General features: G+C 51.5%; 1 protein-coding gene across 1 annotated transcript in view; it reads left to right on the plus strand.

The window, feature by feature from the left end:
* Positions 1–9,783: 9,783 nt before the first annotated feature.
* Positions 9,784–21,725, plus strand: part of PRSS56 (serine protease 56) — a 34,770-nt gene continuing 22,828 nt past the window's right edge. The window contains exons 1-8 of the mRNA XM_056849956.1: positions 9,784–9,904; positions 10,523–10,678; positions 13,041–13,202; positions 14,943–15,143; positions 15,873–15,926; positions 18,877–19,066; positions 20,818–20,926; positions 21,034–21,193. Coding sequence (XP_056705934.1) covers positions 9,784–9,904; positions 10,523–10,678; positions 13,041–13,202; positions 14,943–15,143; positions 15,873–15,926; positions 18,877–19,066; positions 20,818–20,926; positions 21,034–21,193 — 1,153 coding nt within the window. The remainder of the gene's footprint in view (positions 9,905–10,522; positions 10,679–13,040; positions 13,203–14,942; positions 15,144–15,872; positions 15,927–18,876; positions 19,067–20,817; positions 20,927–21,033; positions 21,194–21,725) is intronic.

Consider the following 21,725-nt stretch of genomic DNA (forward strand, 5'->3'; position numbering starts at 1 on the left):
AAGGAATTTTCCTCCAGGCCAGATTGGTGAGGGATCCTAGAAGGATTTTTTTTTTTTGCCATCTTCTGGGCATGGAGTAGGGGTCACTGGGGGTGTTGGGGGGAGATAGTTGTGAATTTCCTGCATTGTTCAGAAGGTTGGACTAGATGACCTTGGTGGTCCCAGCTTTATGATTCTGTGATTCTACCAGCTACCTAACACTGCAGGGCATGTCTCTAAATGATAAATTCTGACATCTTTGTCATCTACCTTTCTTCTTTTCCTTCATGATCCCAATCCGGCATAGTGTAGTGATTAAGAGAGGAGGAGTGGGGAATCAAACCCAGTTCTCCAGATCACCTCTCTTAACCACTACACCACGCTAGCTCTCGTAACTGACTAGCCCAAGGTTTCCCTGCAAATTTCCATGGCAGAGTGGGGATTTGCACCTGGGTCTCCCAAATCCTAGTCCAACATTCTAACCACTACACCACTCTACCTCCTGTCTGTTTCGATAAATTAGCCCATGGCTACTAGTTTCTGGATGCTTTAAATTAGCATATGACCATGCAATGGTTAACTAGTTCACTCACCCCCCCATCACCATCCAATGTCCAATGACATCACCTATTTAATTGTGGTAATTAGTTGGACATCCTTTTAATGCAATGCTTTTATTAGGATGGCTCTGTGCCAGGACTCTTGGGCATTGCGCATCAAGATCTGGAAGTGGGTTTAAAAAGCACTGCAAATGTAGATGATACCAGTAATGGCCAAAAAAGGGGGAGGGAGTCTTCCTCGCACTCACTCCTCTGGATCCACCACAACATTTTCTGCCTGCTCAATCAAGAAAAAGAAGAAGAGTTGCTTTTTATATGTTGACTTGCTCCACCTCTTAAGGAAGAACCAAACCGGCTTTCAATCCCCTTCCCCTCCCCACAACAGACACCCTGTGAGGTAGGTGAGGCTGAGAGAGCTCTGCAACTAGCCCAAGGTCACCCAGCTGGCTCCATGTAGAGCAGTGGGGAAACCAACCCGGTTCACCGGATCAGAGTCCGACGCTCCTAACCACCGCTCTTAACCACTACACCAGGCAGGCAGGATGCTGCTGCAGTCGTTTGTGGGCTTCCTAGAGGCACCTGGTTGGCCACTGTGTGAACAGACTGCTGGACTTGATGGGCCTTGGCCTGATCCAGCAGGGCCTTTCTTATGTTCTGATGTCCTTATGAGAATATACGCAGCCTTGGTTGGGAGAACATACTACGGCGATATGCCTCTTGGAACAACTTTAGCCTTATTCCTCCCTCCTCATTGATGCCTTCCAGGAGCATAAAATGCTGACTGCTGTTGGGTAGTAATATCCCCACCCCAAAACTGTGCTGAGAACTCTCTTAGTGGGAGACGGGTGCTGGGTGGATTCTCCCTGCTGAACAGAGGGCTGCGACCAAGGCAGGTACAGGGCTCCACCTAGGGGGTTGACTTGGCATTGCCTCTTCTTGAACAAAAAACGCTCTTGAGGGTTTGTTACCTGTCCAGGTGCAACGTCTACGGTTCAGCTGGATGGCTCCGTAATGAACAGCCCTGACCGGGATCAGACCCAGATTGAGAGCCAGAGTTGTGTAGTGGTTAAGAGCGGTGGTTTGGAGCGGTGGGCTCTGCTCTGGAGAACCGGGTTTGATGCCCCACTCCTCCACGTGAGCGGCACATTGTAACTTGGTGAACCGTGTGGTTGGTTCCCCCACTCCTGCACATGAAGCCAGCTGGGTGACCTTGGGCTAGTCACAAATTTCAATATTCTCCCCACCAAGAAGAAGTTGTTTGTTATACCCCGATTATCTCTATCTTTAAGGAGTTTCAAACTAACTTACAATCACTTTCCCCTCCCCTCCCCACAAAAGACACCTTGTGAAGTAGGTGGGGCTTAGAGAGTTCAGAGAGAACTGTAATATGGGGAGAGGCTGTGGCTCAGTGGCAGAGCATCTGCTTGGCATGCAGAAAGTCCCAGGTTCAATCCCCGGCATCTCCAGTTAAAGGAACTAGGCAAGTAGGTGATGCGAAAGACCTCTGCCTGAGACCCTGGAGAGATGCTGCCGGTCTGAGTAGACGATACTGACTTTGATGGACCAACAGTCTGATTCGGTATAAGGCAGCTTCATGTGTTCATGTGTGACTAGCCCAAGGTCACCCAGCAGGTTTCATGTGGAAGAGTGGGGAATCGAACCCAGTTCTCCAGATTACAGTCCACTGCTCCTAACCACTACACCACGCTGCTCCTAACCACTACACCATGCTGGCTCTCTCTCAAAAGACAAACAAACACCTTCATGACCCATGGAAAACAAACTAATATTCAATAGAGAGGCTTTTTATCCGTGTGGAGGGTTTTATTAATTTTGGGAGGGGGCTCTCTCTTTTTTTATCCTCAGATAGGTGAGGTAGATGGGGATTTTCTAAAGGCCACTTCGTGGCTCAGGGCAGAATTACACCTTTCCAAGCAGACATTCCCAAACCTGTCTTTGCCTCATAATGCGAATTACTTTTGAAGGCAGTCGGAATAGGAAACTCTGCTGTTAGACTCAAAGGTTGCCATAATTCACAGGCTGTTATTTTGCGATCGGCTTGACTGATTGACTGAACAGTTCTTTCGTCCTCGCAGTCCGCCCTGAGTCCCCGTGAGAAAAGCGGGCTTGAAAGGAAAATAATTAAATAAACCCAACTTCAGATCCTTGTTGGTCTGCTGTAGAACGGCCAGATTCGGGTCCGGGAGCACCTTACACACCAACAAGAATTTTGGCATGTGAGCTGTCGAGAGTCGAAGCTCCCTTCGTCCGATAAATAAAAATAAATAAAGTTTACATGAGACCATAGGGGGATAGGAAGAATCAGTTTTCCCCCACCTGCTGATTATACCCGGCATAGTTTCCTTATTCTGCACCTTTTATAACCCTTCTTCCTTCAACAGGGTTCCAAAAACTACAAGATGCCCACCTGAGAGAAAAATACCCTTGGGAAGGGGCCATGGCTCAGTGGCAGAGCATCTGCTTGGCATGCAGAAAGTCCCAGGTTCAATCCCTGGCATCTCCGGTTAAAGGGACTAGGCAAGTCGGTGATGGGAAAGACCTCTGGCTGAGACCCTGGAGAGCCACTGCCGGTCTGAGTAGACAATATTGACTTTGATGGACCTTGATGGTCTGATTCAGTATAAGGCAGCTTCATGTGTGACCATGTGAGCGCTGATGACTTTAGGGGAAGGGCCGTGGCTCAGTGGAAGAGCATCTGCTTGGCATGCAGAAGGTCCCAGGCTCAATCCCTGCCATCTCCGGTTAAAGGGACCGGGCAAGTAGGTGATGGGAAAGACCTCTGGCTGAGACCCTGGAGAGCCGCTGCCCGTCTGAGTAGACAATACTGACTTTGATGGACCCGGGGTCTGATTCAGTAGAAGACAGCTTTATGTGTTCATGTGACACTTATTTTTTAGGGGAGGGTCTGTGGCTCAGTGGAAGAGCACCTTCTTGGCATGCCGAAGGTCCCAGGTTCAATCCCCGGCATCTCCGGTTAAAGGGACCAGGCAAGCCGGTGATGGGAAAGACCCTTGCCTGAGACCCTGGAGAGCCGCTGCCGGTCCGAAACGACGATACTGACTTTGATGGACCGAGGGTCTGATTCAATATAAGGCAACTTCATGTGTTCAAATTTTCTGGGTGAAATGATCAGACATAGGAAAGAGTAAGAACGGTTTTCTTTTCCAAACTAGACACACAGACATACAAGCATAAACAAACAAATTATTACGTTATGTTGGAACTAATTTTATAATTACAATTTAATTATTACCTTCTCTAACTAGCGCTCTTCTATATTCCACTTCTATTTTCATATCTAATAATACTTTTTAATTGCTTAAACTCTATCATTAGTTTTCCTTGCATGTGGAGTCTTTGAACGACCTCAGCGCATTGTATTCATATTTTAAAACATTCCCCAGCCATCTTTCCTCATCAGAGCCCAAGGATGATTCCATCAAAACCGTATTACTAAAATGTGACTCAAATGACCATCGGCTCAAGCAACCTTTGTTCTGCGGAAGAAATCAGTCAGATCAATCCTTTCTGAGATTTAAGGGAGCAGGGGATCACAGCCCTTCTAAAAGCCAACAGCAGGGGGCACTCTTTGGCCTACAGAGGAAGTTTGTTCCACAATTGCAGGGCAGCCATGGAGTGGATATGAGAACCTTAGGGATGCCAACCTCCAGGCAGGGCCTGGAAATCTCCAAGAATTAGAAGAAGAGTTGGTTTTTATACGCCGAGTTTCTCTATCTTTTAAGGCGTCTCAAAGCCGCTTACAATCCCCTTCCCTTCCTCTCCCCACTACAGACGACTTTTGAGATGTAGATTTTGGGGGCAGAGCCTGAGGAGGGTTTGGGGAGGGGAGGGACTTCAATGCCATAGAGTCCAATTGCCAAAGCGGCCCTTTTATCCAGGGGAACTGATCTCTATCAGCTGGAGATCAGTTGTAATAGCGGGAGATCTCCAGCTACCACCTGGAGGTTGGCAACTCTACGGGTCGCCAGGAGTTGGTTGTGAGTTAATAGCACACAATGATTATCACGAATTGGTAGCGTAAATGTTGCTCTGACCTGGATGGCCCAGGCTAGCCTGATCTTGTCAGATCTTGGAAACTAAGCAGGGTCGGTCCTTGTTAGTACTTGGATGGGAGACCACCGAAGAAGTCCACAGTCACTGCACAGAGGCAGGCAACGGCAAACTGCCTCTGAACGTCTCTTGCCCTGAAAACCCGATGGGGATGACATAAGTCTGCTGCAGCTTGATGGTGCACAATTATTAGGCCTTGTCCTGGATGGCCCACGTAGGGTTGCCAGGTCCCTCTTTGCCACCAGCAGGAGGTTTTTGGGGTGCAGCCTGATCAGGGTGAGGTTTGGGGAGGGGAGGGACTTCAACGCCATAGATTCCAATTGCCAGAGCTGCCATTTTCTCCAGGGGAACTGATCTCTATTGGCTGGCGATCGGTTGTAATAGCAGGAGATCTCCAGCTAGTACCTGGAGGTTGGCAACCCTATGGAGATCAGTTGTAATAGCAGGAGATCCCCAGCTAGTGAGATTCCTATATTTAAGGAAAAGTGCTTTCAAAATATACAACTGATGAAGCATACCTGCGAAACGTACACAAACTCCGGATGTGGCGTTTTGTTCTTCAATATTTCCTGGATTTTCCATGACTGACTTCTAAGTTTTGGGACTTATTTTATGTTGGAAAAACTTTTGTGCTCATCTTTTTGGTGAAAATAACCTGTTTATGTTTGGACTCTGCTCAATGGTCCTTGTTTGGACTCTGCTCAATGGTTCTTGATTGAGTTTTTTCTGTGTATTACATAAGTGTATGATATTGTTTTTTTGCATTTGAATATAATTTATTTTAAATCAATCTTCAAAATTGTACTAATATTATTCTTGTTCATATTATTAAGTGAGCCGTGGTGCTGCCTATTATCTCTAACTAGTGCCTGGAGGTTGGCAACCCTAGGCCCAGGCTAGTGGGATGTCATCAGATCTTGGAAGCTAAGCAGGGCCAGCCCCAGTTAGTATTTGGATGGGAGATACACCAAGGCAGTCAGGCCAGGGTTACTGCGCAGAGGCAGGCAATGGCAAAACACCTCTCTTCATCTCTTGCCTCGAAAACCTTACAGGGTCACAGTAAGTCCCCTGCGAATGGACAACACTTTACACACACACACACATACACACACACACACACACAGGCTGTTTATGCTTGGGAATTAGCAGCACGTTCCAGGCTGAAGTGCCCCACATATATTTTTTTTAATTTCATGCTGAACCATCATTCCAGATGTCATTGGGAAGCCGGCGCATACCTGCTTCGCAATTCTTAAGAGCCCCTTTAACGTGACCTTCTGTATTTCCTCCACGCCCGCATCAAAGCATTTACTGAAGGAAGCATGGAGAATCACAGCCGCAGCTTAGCTATGCAAACGACTACTGCTAATGGCTATGCAAACGAAGGAGCAGGCGAGTGTGTGGGGGGGTGGGATTTGTTTGACTTTCTCCTCTTGCATTGGGACCGTGAATAGTCATTTTAAAGGTCGGATTTTAAAAATCAGCATCGAGCGAGGAGCAGAATCGACCCTGCGTAAATGCCCACAGTGTAAGGGGCGGATGTCCTTAGTAGGGGGCAGCTAAATCCTTCTGGTCTTCAGCCTGGCTGGCAGCCTCCACGTTTCTGGCCGGGGTCCATGTAGGATTAGATAGCTGCTCAGCCTCTCGGGTCCCAGTTGCCCCCCACCCCCTTCTCCCCTTTGAAGCCTGAGATGCCGCCGGCTGCCCCCCAAGGCCCTATTGTTGTGGGCTGGTGTTTTCCAGAACCTGCTGCCATTGTCTCTGTCTCTCTGTGTGCATTGTCCTTCTGATCGCCGCTGTTCCCAGGGTTGGCCGGCCACTGCCCGGCCCTGCCGCTCACGCCAATTACCAGACAATGAACGATGACGCAGCTCAGCCTTCGGGACGCAGCTGGGGCCCCATGGAGCCCACCTTCTCCCTTGAACTGTGACCGGGAGCCCCGCCGGGACACGGGGTGGCCCAGCCGGGCACGACAGAGAGGGTGTGGGATCCGCTCGGGCGGCATGATCTCACCCAAAGGGCCCAGGCCAAAGAGGCTGAGAAACTTGCCAATTAGGGGAATGGAGAGGGGCGCCGTGGCGGGTGCGGCAGGCGGGATTGCAAAGGGTCTTCTGCAGGGAATCGGGGAGGGGGATTTCAGGGCAGGGTCTGGGAATGGAGAGGGACCAGAAGGGCAGTTTTTTAGGGTTGTTAGCTCGGGGGGGGGGCAAATTCCTTGGAGATCGGGAGGTGGATGCTTTGAGCAGGGTTTGGGGAGGGGAGGGACCCCAATGGGGTATAATGCCATCGAATCCTTAGAGATCAGTTGTAACTGGGGTTGCCAACCTCTATCCCAGGCTGGACACTAGTTGGCATTCTGGGGAAATTAGGGTTGCCAGGTCCCCTCACCAGTGGTAGGGTTGCCAGCTCTGGATTGAGAAGTACCTGGAGATTTTTGGGGCGGAGCCTGAGGAGGATGGGGTTTGGGGAGGGGAGGTGCTTCAGTGCCATGGAGTCCAATTGCTAAAGCAGCCATTTTCTCCAGGGCAACTGATCTCTATCAGGTGGAGATCCGTTGTAATAGCAGGAGATCTCCAGGTAATACCTGGAGGTTGGCAACCCTATAATAGCGGGAGATCTCCAATTACTACCTGGAGCTTGGCAACAGTTGCCACCAGGGGGGTTATGATTGACAGATCCAGTTCGGGAAACTCCTGGAGAGTTGGGGATGGAGCTTGGGGAGGACAGGAACCTCAGTGGGGCAAAATGCCAGAGAGTCCACCCTCAGGAGGGGAGGGGCTGTGGCTCAGTGGTAGAGCCTCTGCTGGGCATGCAGAAGGTCCCAGGTTCAATCCCCGGCATCTCCAGTTAGAGGAACCAGGCAAGTAGGTGACGTGAAAGACCCCTGCCTGAGACCCTGGAGAGCGGCTGCCAGTCTGAGTAGACAATACTTTGATGGACCAAGGGTCTGATTCAGTAGAAGGCAGCTTCATGTGTTCATGTGTTCAGGAGCATCCATTTTCTCCAGGGGAGCTGGCATCCCCTGGAAGTGTGCGTGTGCGTGCGACACAACAGCCAAGTGGCATCAGCGTGCCGGGCTCTTTCATCTTCCCCTTTGCCCCCACGCTAGTGCCAGCCGCCGCGGTCCCCTCTGCCCTCTGCAATTACGGTCCTTTGATCGGCCCCAGAAGCGGCTATAATTAAGGGCTCTGCGATACAATGGCATTGTCAGCGGCAGAAGGGGGGGGGGAAGTGTGTGCAGGATGGGTCTGCGGTCCCTGGCAAACCCCCCCCCCCCCAGTTTCAGGGGAGGAGCAGCGTCGCAAGCCGGTTCTTTTCTTTCCCGAGGGCATTTAATAACCTCCTGTCAATGGGGCGCTGCGTTTGTGGCCTAGTTTCGAAGCTGGCTGGATGTATGGAGGGTGTTTTCACGGCACGCAAGCGTGCGATGATCTCGTTTTCGGTGTTTTTTGACTGCCCGGTTGGGGGGGGGGCAACCTCCAGGTAGGGACTGGAGAGCTCCCCGAATTATAACTGATCTCCAGACGATAGAGATCGGTTCCCCTGGAGAAAAGGGCTGCTTTGGAGGACGCCGTCTACGGCCCTATACCCCGCGGAAGTCCCTCGCCTCCCTAAACCCGCCGTACTCATGGTCCACCACCCCAAATCTGCAGGGCCTTGAGGTGAGCACAGAGCTTTGTGCCAGGTAGCACTGAGCATATTGTGCCAGGTAGCACTGAGCATATTGTGCCAGGTAGCACTGAGCATATTGTGCCAGGTAGCACTGAGCATCCCAGCTCCTTCGATTTTTAAAAGTTAAACTCAGCTAAGAAGAAGAAGAAGAAGAAGAAGAAGAAGAAGAAGAAGAAGAAGAAGAAGAGGAGGAGGAGGAGGAGGAGGAGGAGGAGGAGGAGGAGGAGGAGGAGGAGAGTTGGTTTTCTTATATGCCGACTTTCTCTACCACTTAACTGAGAATCAAACCGTCTTAAATCACCTTCCCTCTCCCTCCCCACAACAGAGACCCTGTGAGGTAGGTGGGGCTGAGAGAGCTCTACGAGAGCTGTGACTAGCCCAAGATCACCCAGCTGGCTTCTTGTGTAGGAGAGGGGAAACCAGTCCGGTTCACCAGATTAGCCTCCGCCACTCATATGGAGAAGTGGGGAATCAAACCCAGCTCTCCAGATGAGAGTCGGTCGCTCAGGTGGAGGAGCGGGGACTCGAACCCGGTTAACCAGATTAGAGTCCACCACTCTTAACCACCGCCCCACACTGGCTCCAGGTTCAGAGATGAACGATCCGGGTTCAGAATGTACGAAACAAATAAAGGGCAAGAGTCCAGTAGCACCTTAAAGACTAACAAAGATATTTCCTGGCGGGGTATGAGCTTTCGTGAGCCACAGCTCACTTCTTCAGATACAGCTAGAATGTGAATCCATCTGTCTTTAAGTAGAGGAGAGTGAATTCAGACAAGCATTAGTATGTAAATGTTAACAGTATGTCAATGTGAATAGCAGGCGTGATGGGATTAGGTGTGGTATGCAGAAGAGTCTGTGACGTCCAGGGGAGAGATGGGTGTGGAGAAATCAGCATTGGTACCAAATAAAATAAGACTAGGCCTTCTGTGGCTGCAGTTGCCCACAATCCTCTCGGGCGCGCTTTCGTAGACCCCGGAGGGGCAATGGCATTCGGAACCCGCCCGTTCTTTTCGCACACCCCAGTTCCGAAAAGATGGCACGAATCTTCGGCCCGTCTCTCCCGAACGTCCGGCACGAACAAAAGCCCCCTCTGCCGCGGCCCACCTTTGAGCTTGCTGCTCCGTCACGTGGTGGCAGCAGGGCCCGGGGGGAGTGGTGGCTTGCGTAATGGTTCATTATGCCAAAGGTGGAAGCGGGCCTGTTTTGGCAACCACCGCCCAGGAGGAAGCGAGGACAGATGGGGGGGTGTCTTAGCCCCATTTGTAGATGTGCTTGCTCGGGGTCCCCCCCCGGCCTGCCCCTCGCTTTGCTTCGCCTCACCCCCTCGCCCCCCACCCCAAAGGCCTCGCAAGGGAGGCCAGGTTTACGGCTCTTCTCCCCCTCCGCCGCCACCCCTGCCTCCGGCCTCTCGGCCCCCGCTCCGAGGCCCGCGCCCTCCGGACTGACAATATTTCGCTGGCGAGGACGAAAGCGTGAAAATGATCAAGCGAGGCGGGCCGCCTCTGATCATTAGGGGGCCTTTTGATGGTGCCGTGTTCTCGGGGTCCCGGGAACAATGGGCCCATTCAGCCAAGGGAAACAAGCCGGCTTCCTTTGGCGGTGCGGGGGCCCGGGGTAGCTCTCGCCCCCCTAATGACGGCACGGCGGATCTCCCCACCTTGGGCTACACCTCCCTCCCCCCAGACCTTGCCGTCCCGATTGCCGGAGGCTGGCATCGGCGATGGCCTTAATGAATTCGGCTGTTTGTGTACCCCCCCCATAAGCATGGGAACCTCACCCCCCCACCTCGATCCCTCCTGTATATATACAAAGGCAGCCTCCAAATCGGTCCACTTGTATCGGGCAGAGAAGCTGGTGGAACTGAGCTGGTGGATGCAGGGGTTGCATCCAGTGTGAGCCAGTGTGGAGTAGTGGTTAAGAGCGGTGGTTTGGAGTGGTGGACTCTGATCTGGAGAACCGGGTTTGATTCCCCACTCCTCCACATGAGCGGCGGAGGCTAATCTGGAGAAATGGGTTGGTTTCCGCACTCCTCTACATGAAGCCAGCTGGGTGACCTTGGGCTAGTCACGCTCTCTCAGCCTCACCTACCTCACAGGGTGTCTGTTGTGGGGAGGGGAAGGGAAGGTGATTGTAAGCCGGTTTGATTCTTCCTTAAGTGGTAGAGAAAGTCGGCGTATTAAACGCCAACTCTTCTTCTTCATCTACCCTCTGGTCCAGAGGCAGTTGGGCAAATCCTCGGAGAGGTGCTCCCCAAATTCTCCCAGGCTATGAATTCCCTGCCATTGCTCCTGCTGCTGGCCTGCCTGGTGGAGTGGGCAGCTGCCGGGCTACTGGGCAAGGAGCCGTACCCCATGCCGCCGAGCGTCTTGCAAGGTAAGCGCAGGAGGAATCCTGGCAGCGTTCTAGTCCTGGCCGGGTTACCGGGTGGCAGATGAGTCGCACACTTATCAATTAAGGTGACCAGAGATGGGTACGAAGGCGGGGAGTTTCTGATTGTACATCTGTAAGCCAGAACCTAGGGTTGCCAGCTCTGTGGGGGGGAATTCCTGGATATTTGGGGGCAGGGTTTGGGGAGGCAGCTCAGCAGGGTCGTGTTGCCATAGAGTTCACCCTCCAAAGCAGCCGATGGCCTTTAATGCAGGGACGTTTCCCCGCGGTCACCCCCCGCCAACTGCTTCGGGGCTTCCTTTCAATTATGGATGCTTTTTCTGATTGTCAGAGGTCGCCTCGCTCTCCCCGCGTGTTTTGCTTGCATTTTCCAGATTTTGGCTAAAACAGCACCTGGAAAACACGGGCAAAAACCCGCAGGGAGAGCGAACCGACCTCAGGGGGGCTGAAAAGGCATCCATAATCGAAAGGAAGCACCGAAGCAGTTGGCGGGGGGTGACCACAGGGAAACAGCCCTGCATGAAAGGCTGTTTTCTCCAAGGGAATTGAGCGCTGCACACTGGAGATAGGGTTGCCAACTCCAGGTTGGGAAATTCCTGGAGATTTGGGGGAAGAGTTTGGGGAGGGTGGGGTTTGTGGTGGGGAGGCACCTCATCAGGAAATAATACTATAGAGTCCAACCGCCAAACAACCATTTTTTTCCTAATCTCTGTCGTCTGGAGATCTCCAGGACCCCCCTGGAGGTTGGCAACCCTACAGTCTCTTCACCTCTTTCTGTAATATGATTGGGGCAGATCCGGGTGTCGGCACAGATCCCATGCAGATTTAAGCACAGTTCTGCCACCCTTCCATCTATCTTGGATCTTTAGACATCATCTTGTACACATAGGGTTGCCAACCACCAGGTAGCAACAGGAGATCTCCTGCTATTACAACTGATTTCCAACCGATAGAGATCATCTCCCCTGGAGAAAATGGCCGCTTTGGCAATAGGACTCCATGGCATTGAAGTCCCTCCCCTCCCCAAACCACACCCTCCTCAGGCTCCGCCCCCAAAACCACCTGCCGATGGTGAAGAGGGACCTGGCAACCCTAGGTACACAGGTGCAAATCTCTCTCTCTGTGCATGCTCTGCGGTCTTCTTGCGCAAAGGACAGTTGCATTGCTGGCAACGGGAGCTGGTGTTACTTGCTGCCACCCGCCAGGGGCCTGCAGCCAAACGTTTCTGGGAAACGCTTGATCTGGTGACAGAGATGAAGCTGCAAAGAAAAGAAGAAGGGGACACAACCCAGCCCGACAGGGAGGTCAGCCGGAGCCTTATTGCTAGCTTCCAGTGCTACAACCATCCTCCTTGCCTGTTCTCTTTGTTTTGCAGCCTTTTCTTTGGAGTGCACTGACATTCTTATGCAACATGTTGGTATCCGGTCTCATAGGTGTCCCTACAAGAGTTCAGTGCAGCATGGTGGCTGAAAACATGGCCCACGACACCTTTCTTCATCCACCACCTTGAGGGCCCAGCTAGACGTGGCATTGTCGCTGGGTTCACCCTGGAGAAGCGCCTCTATTATTTCGTGCCTGGGATAACTGCTTAATGGCTAGAGGCACGGCATTTTCTGTAGGGGGCCCTTGCGTTTGGAATGCCATCCCTCTTGCAGGACGCCTACGTGGTGTAGTGGTTAAGAGCGGTGGTTTGGAGCGGTGGACTCTGATCTGGAGAACCGGGTTTGATTCCCCGCTCCTCCACATGAGCGGCGGAGGCTAATCTGGAGACCCAGGCTGGTTTCCCCACTCCTACACATGAAGCCAGCTGGGTGACCTTGGGCTAGTCACAGCACTCTCAGCCCCACCTACCTCACAGGGTGTCTGTTGTGGGGAGGGAAAGGGAAGGTGATTGTAAGCCGGGTCGATTCTCCCTTAAGCGGTAGAGAAATTCGGCATATAAAAACCAACTCTTCTTCTCCTTCTCTCTCCAAACTATGTCAGCAGAACCTTCTTCTGCCCATCTTGCGGAGCCAGCTTGGAGTAGAGGTTAAGAGCAGTGGTTTGGAGCGGTGGACTCTGATCTGGAGAACCGGGTTCGATTCCCCACTCCTCCACATGAGCGGTGGACTCTAATCTGGTGAACCAGGTCGGTTTCCCCACTCCTCCGCACGAAGCCAGCTGGGTGACATTGGGCTAGTCACAGTTCTCTTCGAGCTCTCTCAGCCCCACCTTACCACACAGGGTGTCTGTTGTGGGGAGGGGAAGGGAAGGTGATTGTAAGCCGGTTTGATTCTTCCTTGAGTCATTGGCTCCCACTGTTGTGTGTAAACGGGGCACCTGCTCTGTCTCTTTTCTGTCTCTCCAGCATTATCCAACCGGGGCACGCTGGTGCTGGAGGCCGCCATGAAGAGCGCCCTGCTGGCCCTGGAGCGTGCGCTGGCCGAGCATTCGCGGCAGCTGCAGGAATGCGAGGACTGCGTGCCCTGCCTCTTCGTGGACTGCGGCAACCAGACCAGGGAGTGCACCCGTAAGTGCCTCCTGCCTAGGGTTGCCAACTTTGGGCTGTGAAATTCTGGGAGGTTTGGGAATGGAGCCTGGGGGGGGGGAGGGAGGGGTTTGGGGAGGGATTTCAGTGGGTTATAATGCCATAGTGCCCACCCTCCGAAGCAGCCGTTTTCTCCAGGGGAACGGGTCTCTGTCATCCGGAGATCAGCTGTCGTTCTGAAAGACCTCTGGGCCCCACCTGGAGGTTGGCAACCGTACTCCTGCATCCATCAAGAATGGGATTGCCTGCTCCAGGTTGGGAAATACCTGGAGATTTGGGGGTGGAGCCTGAGGAGGGCGGGGTTCGAGGAGGTACTTCAATGCTATAGAGTCCAATTGCCAAAGTGGCCATTTTCTCCAGGGGAACCGATGTCTGTCGTCTGGAGATCAGGTGTAATAGCAGGAGATCGCCAGCTAGTACCTGGAGGTTGGAAGCCCTAATCAAGAGAATGCTCTTGAAATCATAGAATCATATTGTTGGAAAGGGACCACCAGGGTCATCTAGTCCAACCCCCTGCACAATGCAGGAAATTCACAACTACCTCCCCCCTCCACACCCCCAGTGACCAGAAGATGGCCAAGATGCCCTCCCTCTCATGAACTTCTTAATTTCATGATAAATGTGTATACATCTTAACCTGGCTGTATTTCTTTCAAATGTTTTGCATGCGGCACCCTGACTTACACGCGGGAGAAATAGGGTTGCCAACCTCCAGGTGGGGCCCAGAGATCTCCTGGAATTACAACTGATCTTCAGACTAAAGATACCAGTCCCCCTGGAGAAACTGGCTACTTCTGATGGTAGACTCTGTGCTATTATGCCCGTCTGAGGTCCCTCCACTTTCCAAACCCTGCCTTCCCCAGGCTCCACCCCCCCAAATCTCCAGGAATTTCCCAACCCAGAGTTGATGACAGGGATCCAGCGTTCAACCTCTTGCTATAAGAACATAAGAAAGGCCCTGCTGGATCAGACCCAGGCCCATCAAGTCCAGTAGTCTGTTCACCCAGTGGCCAACCAGGTGCCTCCAGGAAGCCCACAAACAAGACAACTGCAGCAGCATTGTCCCGCCTGTGCTCCACAGCACCTAATAATAGAATAGGCATGCTCCTCTGATCCTGGAGAGAATAGGTATGCATCATGACTAGTATCTGTATTGACTAGTAGCCATGGATAGCCCCATCCTCCATAAGAACATAAGGAAAGCCATGCAGGAGCAGACCAAGGTCCACAAGTCCAGCAGCCTGTTCATCCAGTGGCCAACCAGGTGCCTTCAGGAAGCCCACAAACAAGACAACTGCAGCAGCATTGACCTGCCTGTGTTCCACAGCACCTAAGATAATGGGCATGCTCCTCTGATCCTGGAGAGTATAGGTATACATCATGACTAGTATCCATTTTGACTAGTACCCCTGGATAGCCCTCTCTTCCATGAACATGTCCACTCCCCTCTTAAAGCCTTTCAAGTTGGCAGCCCTCACCACATCCTGAGGCAGGGAGTTCCACAATTTAACAATGCGTTGTTAAAGAAATGCTTCCTTTTATCTGTTTTGAATCTCTCACCCTCCAGCTTCAGCAGATGACCCCACATTCTAGTATTACGAGAGAGGGAGGAAAGCTTCTCCCTGTCCACTCTCTCCACACCCGGCGTATTTTTAAGGACCTCTGTGCGTGTTTGCGTGGAAGGGCTTACGCAGGTCTCCACGCGTTCTCCTCTCTCTGCAGCCCCCGAGTCCCCATCCGGCTCCCTGCCCAACTGTGAAGCTGTATTGCAAGCCCAGGCGATCCCAGAGCAGCCGGCAAGGGACTGGGCCCTCAGCAAACTCTGTGCTACCTACCGGCATCTGTGTTCGGGCCAAGAACGGGGTCCAGACGGCTGCCTACGCCTTATGGCCGAACACTGTCAGCTTCGCCTCCAGGAATGCCGTAAGTAATGCGCTGTCGTGAGGTCATGGCGTTCTCTCCCTCCCCTCCCGTGCATTGTCGCAGAGACCTGTGATGGGCTCACCTGGTTGTTTTCTATCTTGACAACCAGCGTGATGTAGTGGTTAAGAGTGGTGGGCTCTGATCCGGCGAACCAGGTTGGTTTCCCCACGCCTCCACATGAAGCCTGCTGGGTGACCTTGGGCTAGTCACAGCTCTCTCTGAACTCTTTCAGTCCTGCCTACCTCACAAGGTGTCTGTTGTGGGCATGGGAATTTGGGGAGGGGCTGTGGCTCAGTGGTGGAGCATCTGCTTGGCATGCAGAAGGTCCCAGGTTCAATCCCCGGCATCTCCAGTGGAAGGGACCAGGGCAGTAGGAGATGCGAAAGACCTCAGCCTGAGACCTTGGAGAGCCGCTGCCGGTCTGAGTAGACAATACTGACTTTGATGTTTGATGGACCAGGGGGTCTGATTCACTATAAAGCACCTTCATGTGTTCATGTGAATGCATTTTGTTTGTAAGCCAGTTCGAGTCTCCTTAAAAAGGTAGAGAAAATTGGGGTATAAAAACCAACTCTTCTTCTCCATTAGAAAGCACCTCTTTCTATGTGTAATTTCAATTTATGTGTAATTTCCAGCGGGGCCTTTCTTGTGTGCTTATGTTAGGTACATGTGGCAACGCCTCTTGTAAGGAATGGGTCATCTTAATATCTCTCCCTTGTCCTCCTATAGGGCTGGAAAGCGACATGGACTATTTGAACACGGTGGCCGACCAGTCCGTGCCAGGTAGGCATGGGTAATGGGCTAGGTTTGCCAGCTCTGGGTTGGGAAATACCTGGAGATTTGGGGGGGGGGGCGGAGCCTGGGGAGGGTGAGATTTGTGGAGGGGAGGGAACCTCAGTGGGGCATAATGCCATGGGGTCCCACCCTCCAAAGCAGCCATTTGCTCCAGGGGAACTGATCTCTGCCATCCAGAGACCAATTGTAATTCCGGGAGATCTCCAGCCACCACCTGGATGGACGTTGGCAACCCTAGTAAAGGGCAAAGATAAAAGAGAAGGGGAGTGAGACCCAACCTGAAAAACAGAAGCTGGGTACCCAAGGTTGGGTGGGATAAATACAATAAATAGATGAGGAAAATATAATTTACTTAAGGCGCTATGTCAGGATAAAAATTATTTTAAAATATTGTTAAAACAGCACAATGGCATTTCCTAAGGTTGATATACTGCAACCACTTGCCAGATGCGTTTCGGCCTGTTTGGCCATCAGTGGTCAATTGATAACCATGTAAAATATACACTCATATTTACAGATATAGAAACATATACAGACAACTATATATCAGACCAGGCACGTCTGTAGATTGTATAGTATATTTCCAATTATACAAACATCTGGTTGGATGGTCTACAAGTTGTTATACTGGGCTGTATGTGTCTCCCATATAAAATGTGTGTGCAATTATCAACCAGGTATAGGGTTGCCAGGTCCCTCTTCGCCACTGCGGGGGGGGGGGAAGGTTTTTTGGGCGGAGCCTGAGGAGGGTTTGGGGAGGGGAGGGACTCCAATGCCATAGAGTCCAATTGCCAAAGCGGCCGTTTTCTCCAGGGGAACTGATCTCTGTCGGCTGGAGATCAGTTGTAATAGCAGGAGATCGCCAGCTAGTACCTGGAAGTTAGGAAATCAAAAGTCTGCACTTGTATAAAGCTCAATAAAGCACATACAAAGCACTTTGCAAGCAGTTATATTGTGAGGTGGAGCCTCACCAAAACAATATCCCAAGGATATAAATACAGAGCAGGGACTTGTTATAATGCAATAAATTACATCAGGTAAGTGTATATACACAGTGAAATCAGGTGCACAGAAATTGACAATCCAGAATGGTAATGTCCAAATGAAGCACGAGTCAGCTAGCCTCTTAAACAGAATGGCAGAACAGACGTCTCTCCAAACTTTGGTGATATTTGCACGTGGTACTCCTTGAAGCTTGACGAAAGCTCTGAAATGGGGATTTTACCGGAAGCCCATTGCGTTTGAAATCTGTTCCGTGCTTCATTTGGACATTACCATTCTGGACTGTCCATTTCTGTGCACCTGATTTCGCTGTGTATATACACTTACCTGATGTAATTTATTGCATTATAACAAGTCCCTGCTCTGTATTTATATCCTTGGGATATTGTTTTGGTGAGGCTCCACCTCACAATATAACTGCTTGCAAAGTGCTTGGTATGTGCTTTATTGAGCTTTATACAAGTGCAGACTTTTGATTTCCTACTCTCCTATTTTGTACTTGTAGCCAGTGTTTGATCACTAAGTACCTGGAAGTTAGCAACCCTAACCAGGTAAAACAGTGTGGCTCCACCGGAAATCTCCCTTCCCAGCCGCACCGTAAGGCAGGCAGACTGGGAAGCAACCCCTCCGGCCGATCGAACCCACTCCCGTTCAGATTCTGCCTTTTGCGCGTCACTGTTTCTCTCGGCGAGGCCAGGCCTGCTTGGCTGCTTCATTTGTGGCTTCTTGCAGTTACCCTCCAGGGGAGAGGTCAGCGTCGGGTGCCGGCAAGACCCCTGGGCCCAGCGGGAACAAAACACGGCCTCTCACTTGCCTTGTTTGTTAGGATTAAGCTTGACCGCGAGAAGAGCACGGGGAAGACACCCCCCACCACCACCTGAAGCACTCACGTCCCATGCTTCCAACTAACTTTTGCTTCCAGGCTTCTGTCCCTATTCCAGGACCCCATTTCAGGCCCCCTAGGACACTGGGCAGCTCCTACACACGAAGCCCCCTGGGTGACCTTGGGCTAGCCGCAGTTCTCCGAACTCTCTCAGCCCCACCGACCTCACGGGGTGTCTGTGGTGGGGAGAGGAAGGTGATTTCAAGCCGGTTTGATTCTCTTTTAAAGGTAGAGAAAGTCGGCGTGTAAAAACCAACTTTAAGAGGGGAGTGGACATGTTCGTGAAGGAGAGGGGTATGCATGGCTACTAATAAAAATGGATACTAGTCATGATGCATACCCATTCTCTCTCAGCGGAGCATGCCGAATATATTGGGTGCGGTGGAGCACAGGCAGGATGGTGCTGCTGCACTCGTCTTGCTTTTGGGCATCCTGGAGGCACCTGGCTGGCCCCTGTGTGGACAGACTGTGGGGCTTGATGGGCCTGGGTCTGATCCAGCAGGGCTTTTCTTATGTTCTTACAATTTCTGTTCTGCTTAGTGATTCTATGATTCTAAACCAGCTGGGTGAGCTTGGGCCAGTCACGGTTCTCTCCGAACTCTCTCAGCCCCACCTACCTCCCAAGGCGCCTGTTGTGGGCCGAGGAAGGGAACGGGGTTGTGAGCCGCTTTGGGGCTCCTTAAAGGGAGAGAAAAAGCAGGGTACAAAAGCGAAGCTAAAATGACTAAAATGACCCTAGAAGCTAAAATGACTAAACTGAGGCTGTCGTATTTTGGTCACGTCATGAGACGACAAGAGTCACTGGAAAAGACAGTAATGCTAGGAAAAGTTGAGGGCAGCAGGAAAAGAGGAAGACCCAACAAGAGATGGATGAACTCAATAAAGGAAGCCACAGCCCTCAATTTGCAAGATCTGAGCAAGGCTGTCAAAGATAGGACATTTTGGAGGACTTTCATTCATAGGGTCGCCATGAGTCGGAAGCGACGTGACGCCACTTAACACACACAAAAGTGGAAACTCTTCTTCTTCTCCTCTTCTGGTTTCCCTCCTTAGGGTCGTGCGGGCGCCGTGGAGTGCCAACCCCCAATGCGACGATGGCAAAGGGGAAGATCGTGGGCGGCCGCAGAGCCTGGCACGGGGCTTGGCCCTGGCTGGTGTCGGTTCGGCTCAACGGGGAGCTGATGTGCGGCGGGGTGCTGGTGGGGGAAGTCTGGGTCCTCACGGCGGCCCACTGCTTCTCCGGGTAAGGCTGGGACCGGGGCAAAGGAGCGAGGCCTCGGACTCTGCTGGGTGCAAGGGAAGGCCTGGGGGTCCCTTCACCGAGGTGGCAACGGCCTTCCTGGTTGGGCCTCTCTGGCCGTGGCGGACCTCGGCTCCTCCGGATCCCGTTAGGATCAGGACAGGACGTTTTGGAGCGGAGGTGGCAGATTTGAACAGCGCCCCTAACCTTGCCCCTCCCTAGAGAGCCAGCGTGGTGTAGTGGTTAAGAGCGGTGGTCTAGGAAGACTGGTGAAATATTGGGAAAAAAGGATTGGATACACAAGATGATGGAATTGATGGAGATGGCTAAACTCACTGCTTATATTAATCAGACTGAAAGTGAACAATTTTGGGAGGAGTGGGAGGTGTGGAGAATTTACTGTGAAAACTACTTTTCGATGGGTCATTTTAAAGGATACTCTTTGATTTAATCCCTCATATTTACTTTGCATAATGATTACATTGGGATACTTATATGAATACTAATTAGATAAAACAAGATACCTATAAAGTAACCAATTAGAGGGGGAATATATTGTTAGCAAAAATATATACAATTTAATTTTGGACAGAAGAGAGAGTAGGGGAAGTCAACTTTCTTTTTATTTCTTTTTATTTTTTGAACTAGAATCTTTATTAGACTTTACTTTGTACTGTTAATTTATGTTTGAAATGAGAAAATAATAATAAAATTATTATTAAAAAAAGAGCGGTGGTCTGGAGCGGGGGACTCTAATCTGGAGAACCGGGTTCGATTCCCCACTCCTCCTCTTGAGCGGCGGAGGCTAATCTGATGAACTGGGTTGGTTTCCCCACTCCTCCCTGTGCAGCCAGCTGGGTGACCTTAGGCTAGTCACCGCTCTCTTAGAGCTCTCTCCGCCCCACCTACCTCACAAGGTTTTTGTGGGGAGCAGAAGGGAAGGCGATTGTAAACCCGTTTGATGCTCTTTAAAAGGTAGAGAAAACTGGGGTATAAAAACCAACTCTTACATTCGGGTTTCCTCTGGAAGTGACACAGGTGCACAGGGTTGTATCACGCCCCCCCATGTCATTATCCCCAACCCTGCCCCCACTTAGCAGGCACAGCCTGGCAACCCTACTTCTAGCTCAATGGGAGAGGGAGAAAGACTCCCAGGTAACTGAGGTCAGGAAAGTCCCTTCTGTGGGGCGGAGATCTTGCAGAGCTGCTGACTGCCAGAGTAGACCACACTGAGCTAGGTCTACTAAGGCAGATCCATACATTCAGCCGGCGTGGTGCAGTGGTTAAGAGCGGTGGTTTGGAGCGGGGGACTCTAATCGGGAGAACCAGGTTCGATTCCCCACTCCTCCCCACGAGCGGCGGACGCTAATCTGGTGAACTGGACTTGTTTCCCCACTCCTCCACACTAAGCCTGCTGGGTGACCTTGGGCTAGTCACAGCTCTGTTAGAGCTCTCTCAGCCCCACCTACCTCACAGGGTGTCTGTTGTGGGGAGGGGGAGGGAAGGTGATTGTAAGCCAGTTTGATTCTCCGTTAAGTGGTAGAGAAAATTGGCATATAAAAACCAACTCTTCTTCTTCTTCTTCTTCTTCTTCTTCTTCTTCTTCTTCTTCTTCTTCTTCTTCTTCTTCTTCTTCTTCTTCTTCTTCTTCTTGTGTTAGACGGTGGGGAGGTCTTGCGTCTGCCCCACAAGGGCTGGAGCAGGAGGAGGGGGCTCACTTTCATTCACACGTGGCCATCCTTTTTCTCCCGCAGAAGCAGAAACGAGTTGGCGTGGTCGGTGGTTCTGGGCGACTACGACCTGACAAAGCCGGACGAAGGTGAGCGGACGGTGCCTGTCAGTCGCATCCTCTCCCATCCCAAGGTGAGCGGGTGACCCCCACCCCCCCTTCCAGCATCCTGGAGTGGAAACCCCCTTTCCCCCTGGTGTGGCTCCCTTGGTCCTCACGTCCCTTCTTTCCTCTTTGCCAGTTCAACCCCAAGACCTTCCACAACGACGTTGCTCTGCTGCAGCTGAGTACCCCCATGACCCCCTCCGCCTGGGTGACCCCGGTGTGCCTGCCCGAGAGACCTGTGGACCTGGGAGCCGGGACACTGTGCTATATTGTTGGCTGGGGCTCGGTTTATGAAGGTGTGTTTGTGTGTGTTAAGTGCCGTCAAGTTGCTTCCGACTCAGGTGACCCTGTGAATCAATGTCCTCCAAAACGCCCTATCCTTGCTCAGGTCTTGCAAATTAACGGCCGTGGCTTCCTTTATAGAGTCAATCCATCTCACGTTGGGTCTTCCTCTTTTCCTGAGTTTTACTAGGTGCTTATCCATAAAAGCATATCCCCTCAAATGCTTCTGTGGCAGAATTTCTTAAGCTACCCACCTTGACTATCTCTGCTTCCGACTGATGGCGACCCTATGAATCAATTACCTCCAAAACGTCCTATCCTTAATAGCCTTGCTCAGGTCTTCCAAACTGAGGGCCATGGCTTCCTTTATAGAGTCAATCCATCTCAAATTAGGTCTTCCTCTTTTCCTGCTGCCTTCCACTTTTCCTAGCATGATTCTCTTTTTCAGTGACTCTTGCCTTCTCATAATGTGTCCAAAGTACGACAGCCTCAGTTTAGTCATTTTAGCTTCTAAGGTCAGTTCAGGCTTGATTTGATCTAGAACCC

Source organism: Euleptes europaea, chromosome 5 (genome assembly GCF_029931775.1).
Source record: "Euleptes europaea isolate rEulEur1 chromosome 5, rEulEur1.hap1, whole genome shotgun sequence".
Lineage (NCBI taxonomy): Eukaryota > Metazoa > Chordata > Lepidosauria > Squamata > Sphaerodactylidae > Euleptes > Euleptes europaea.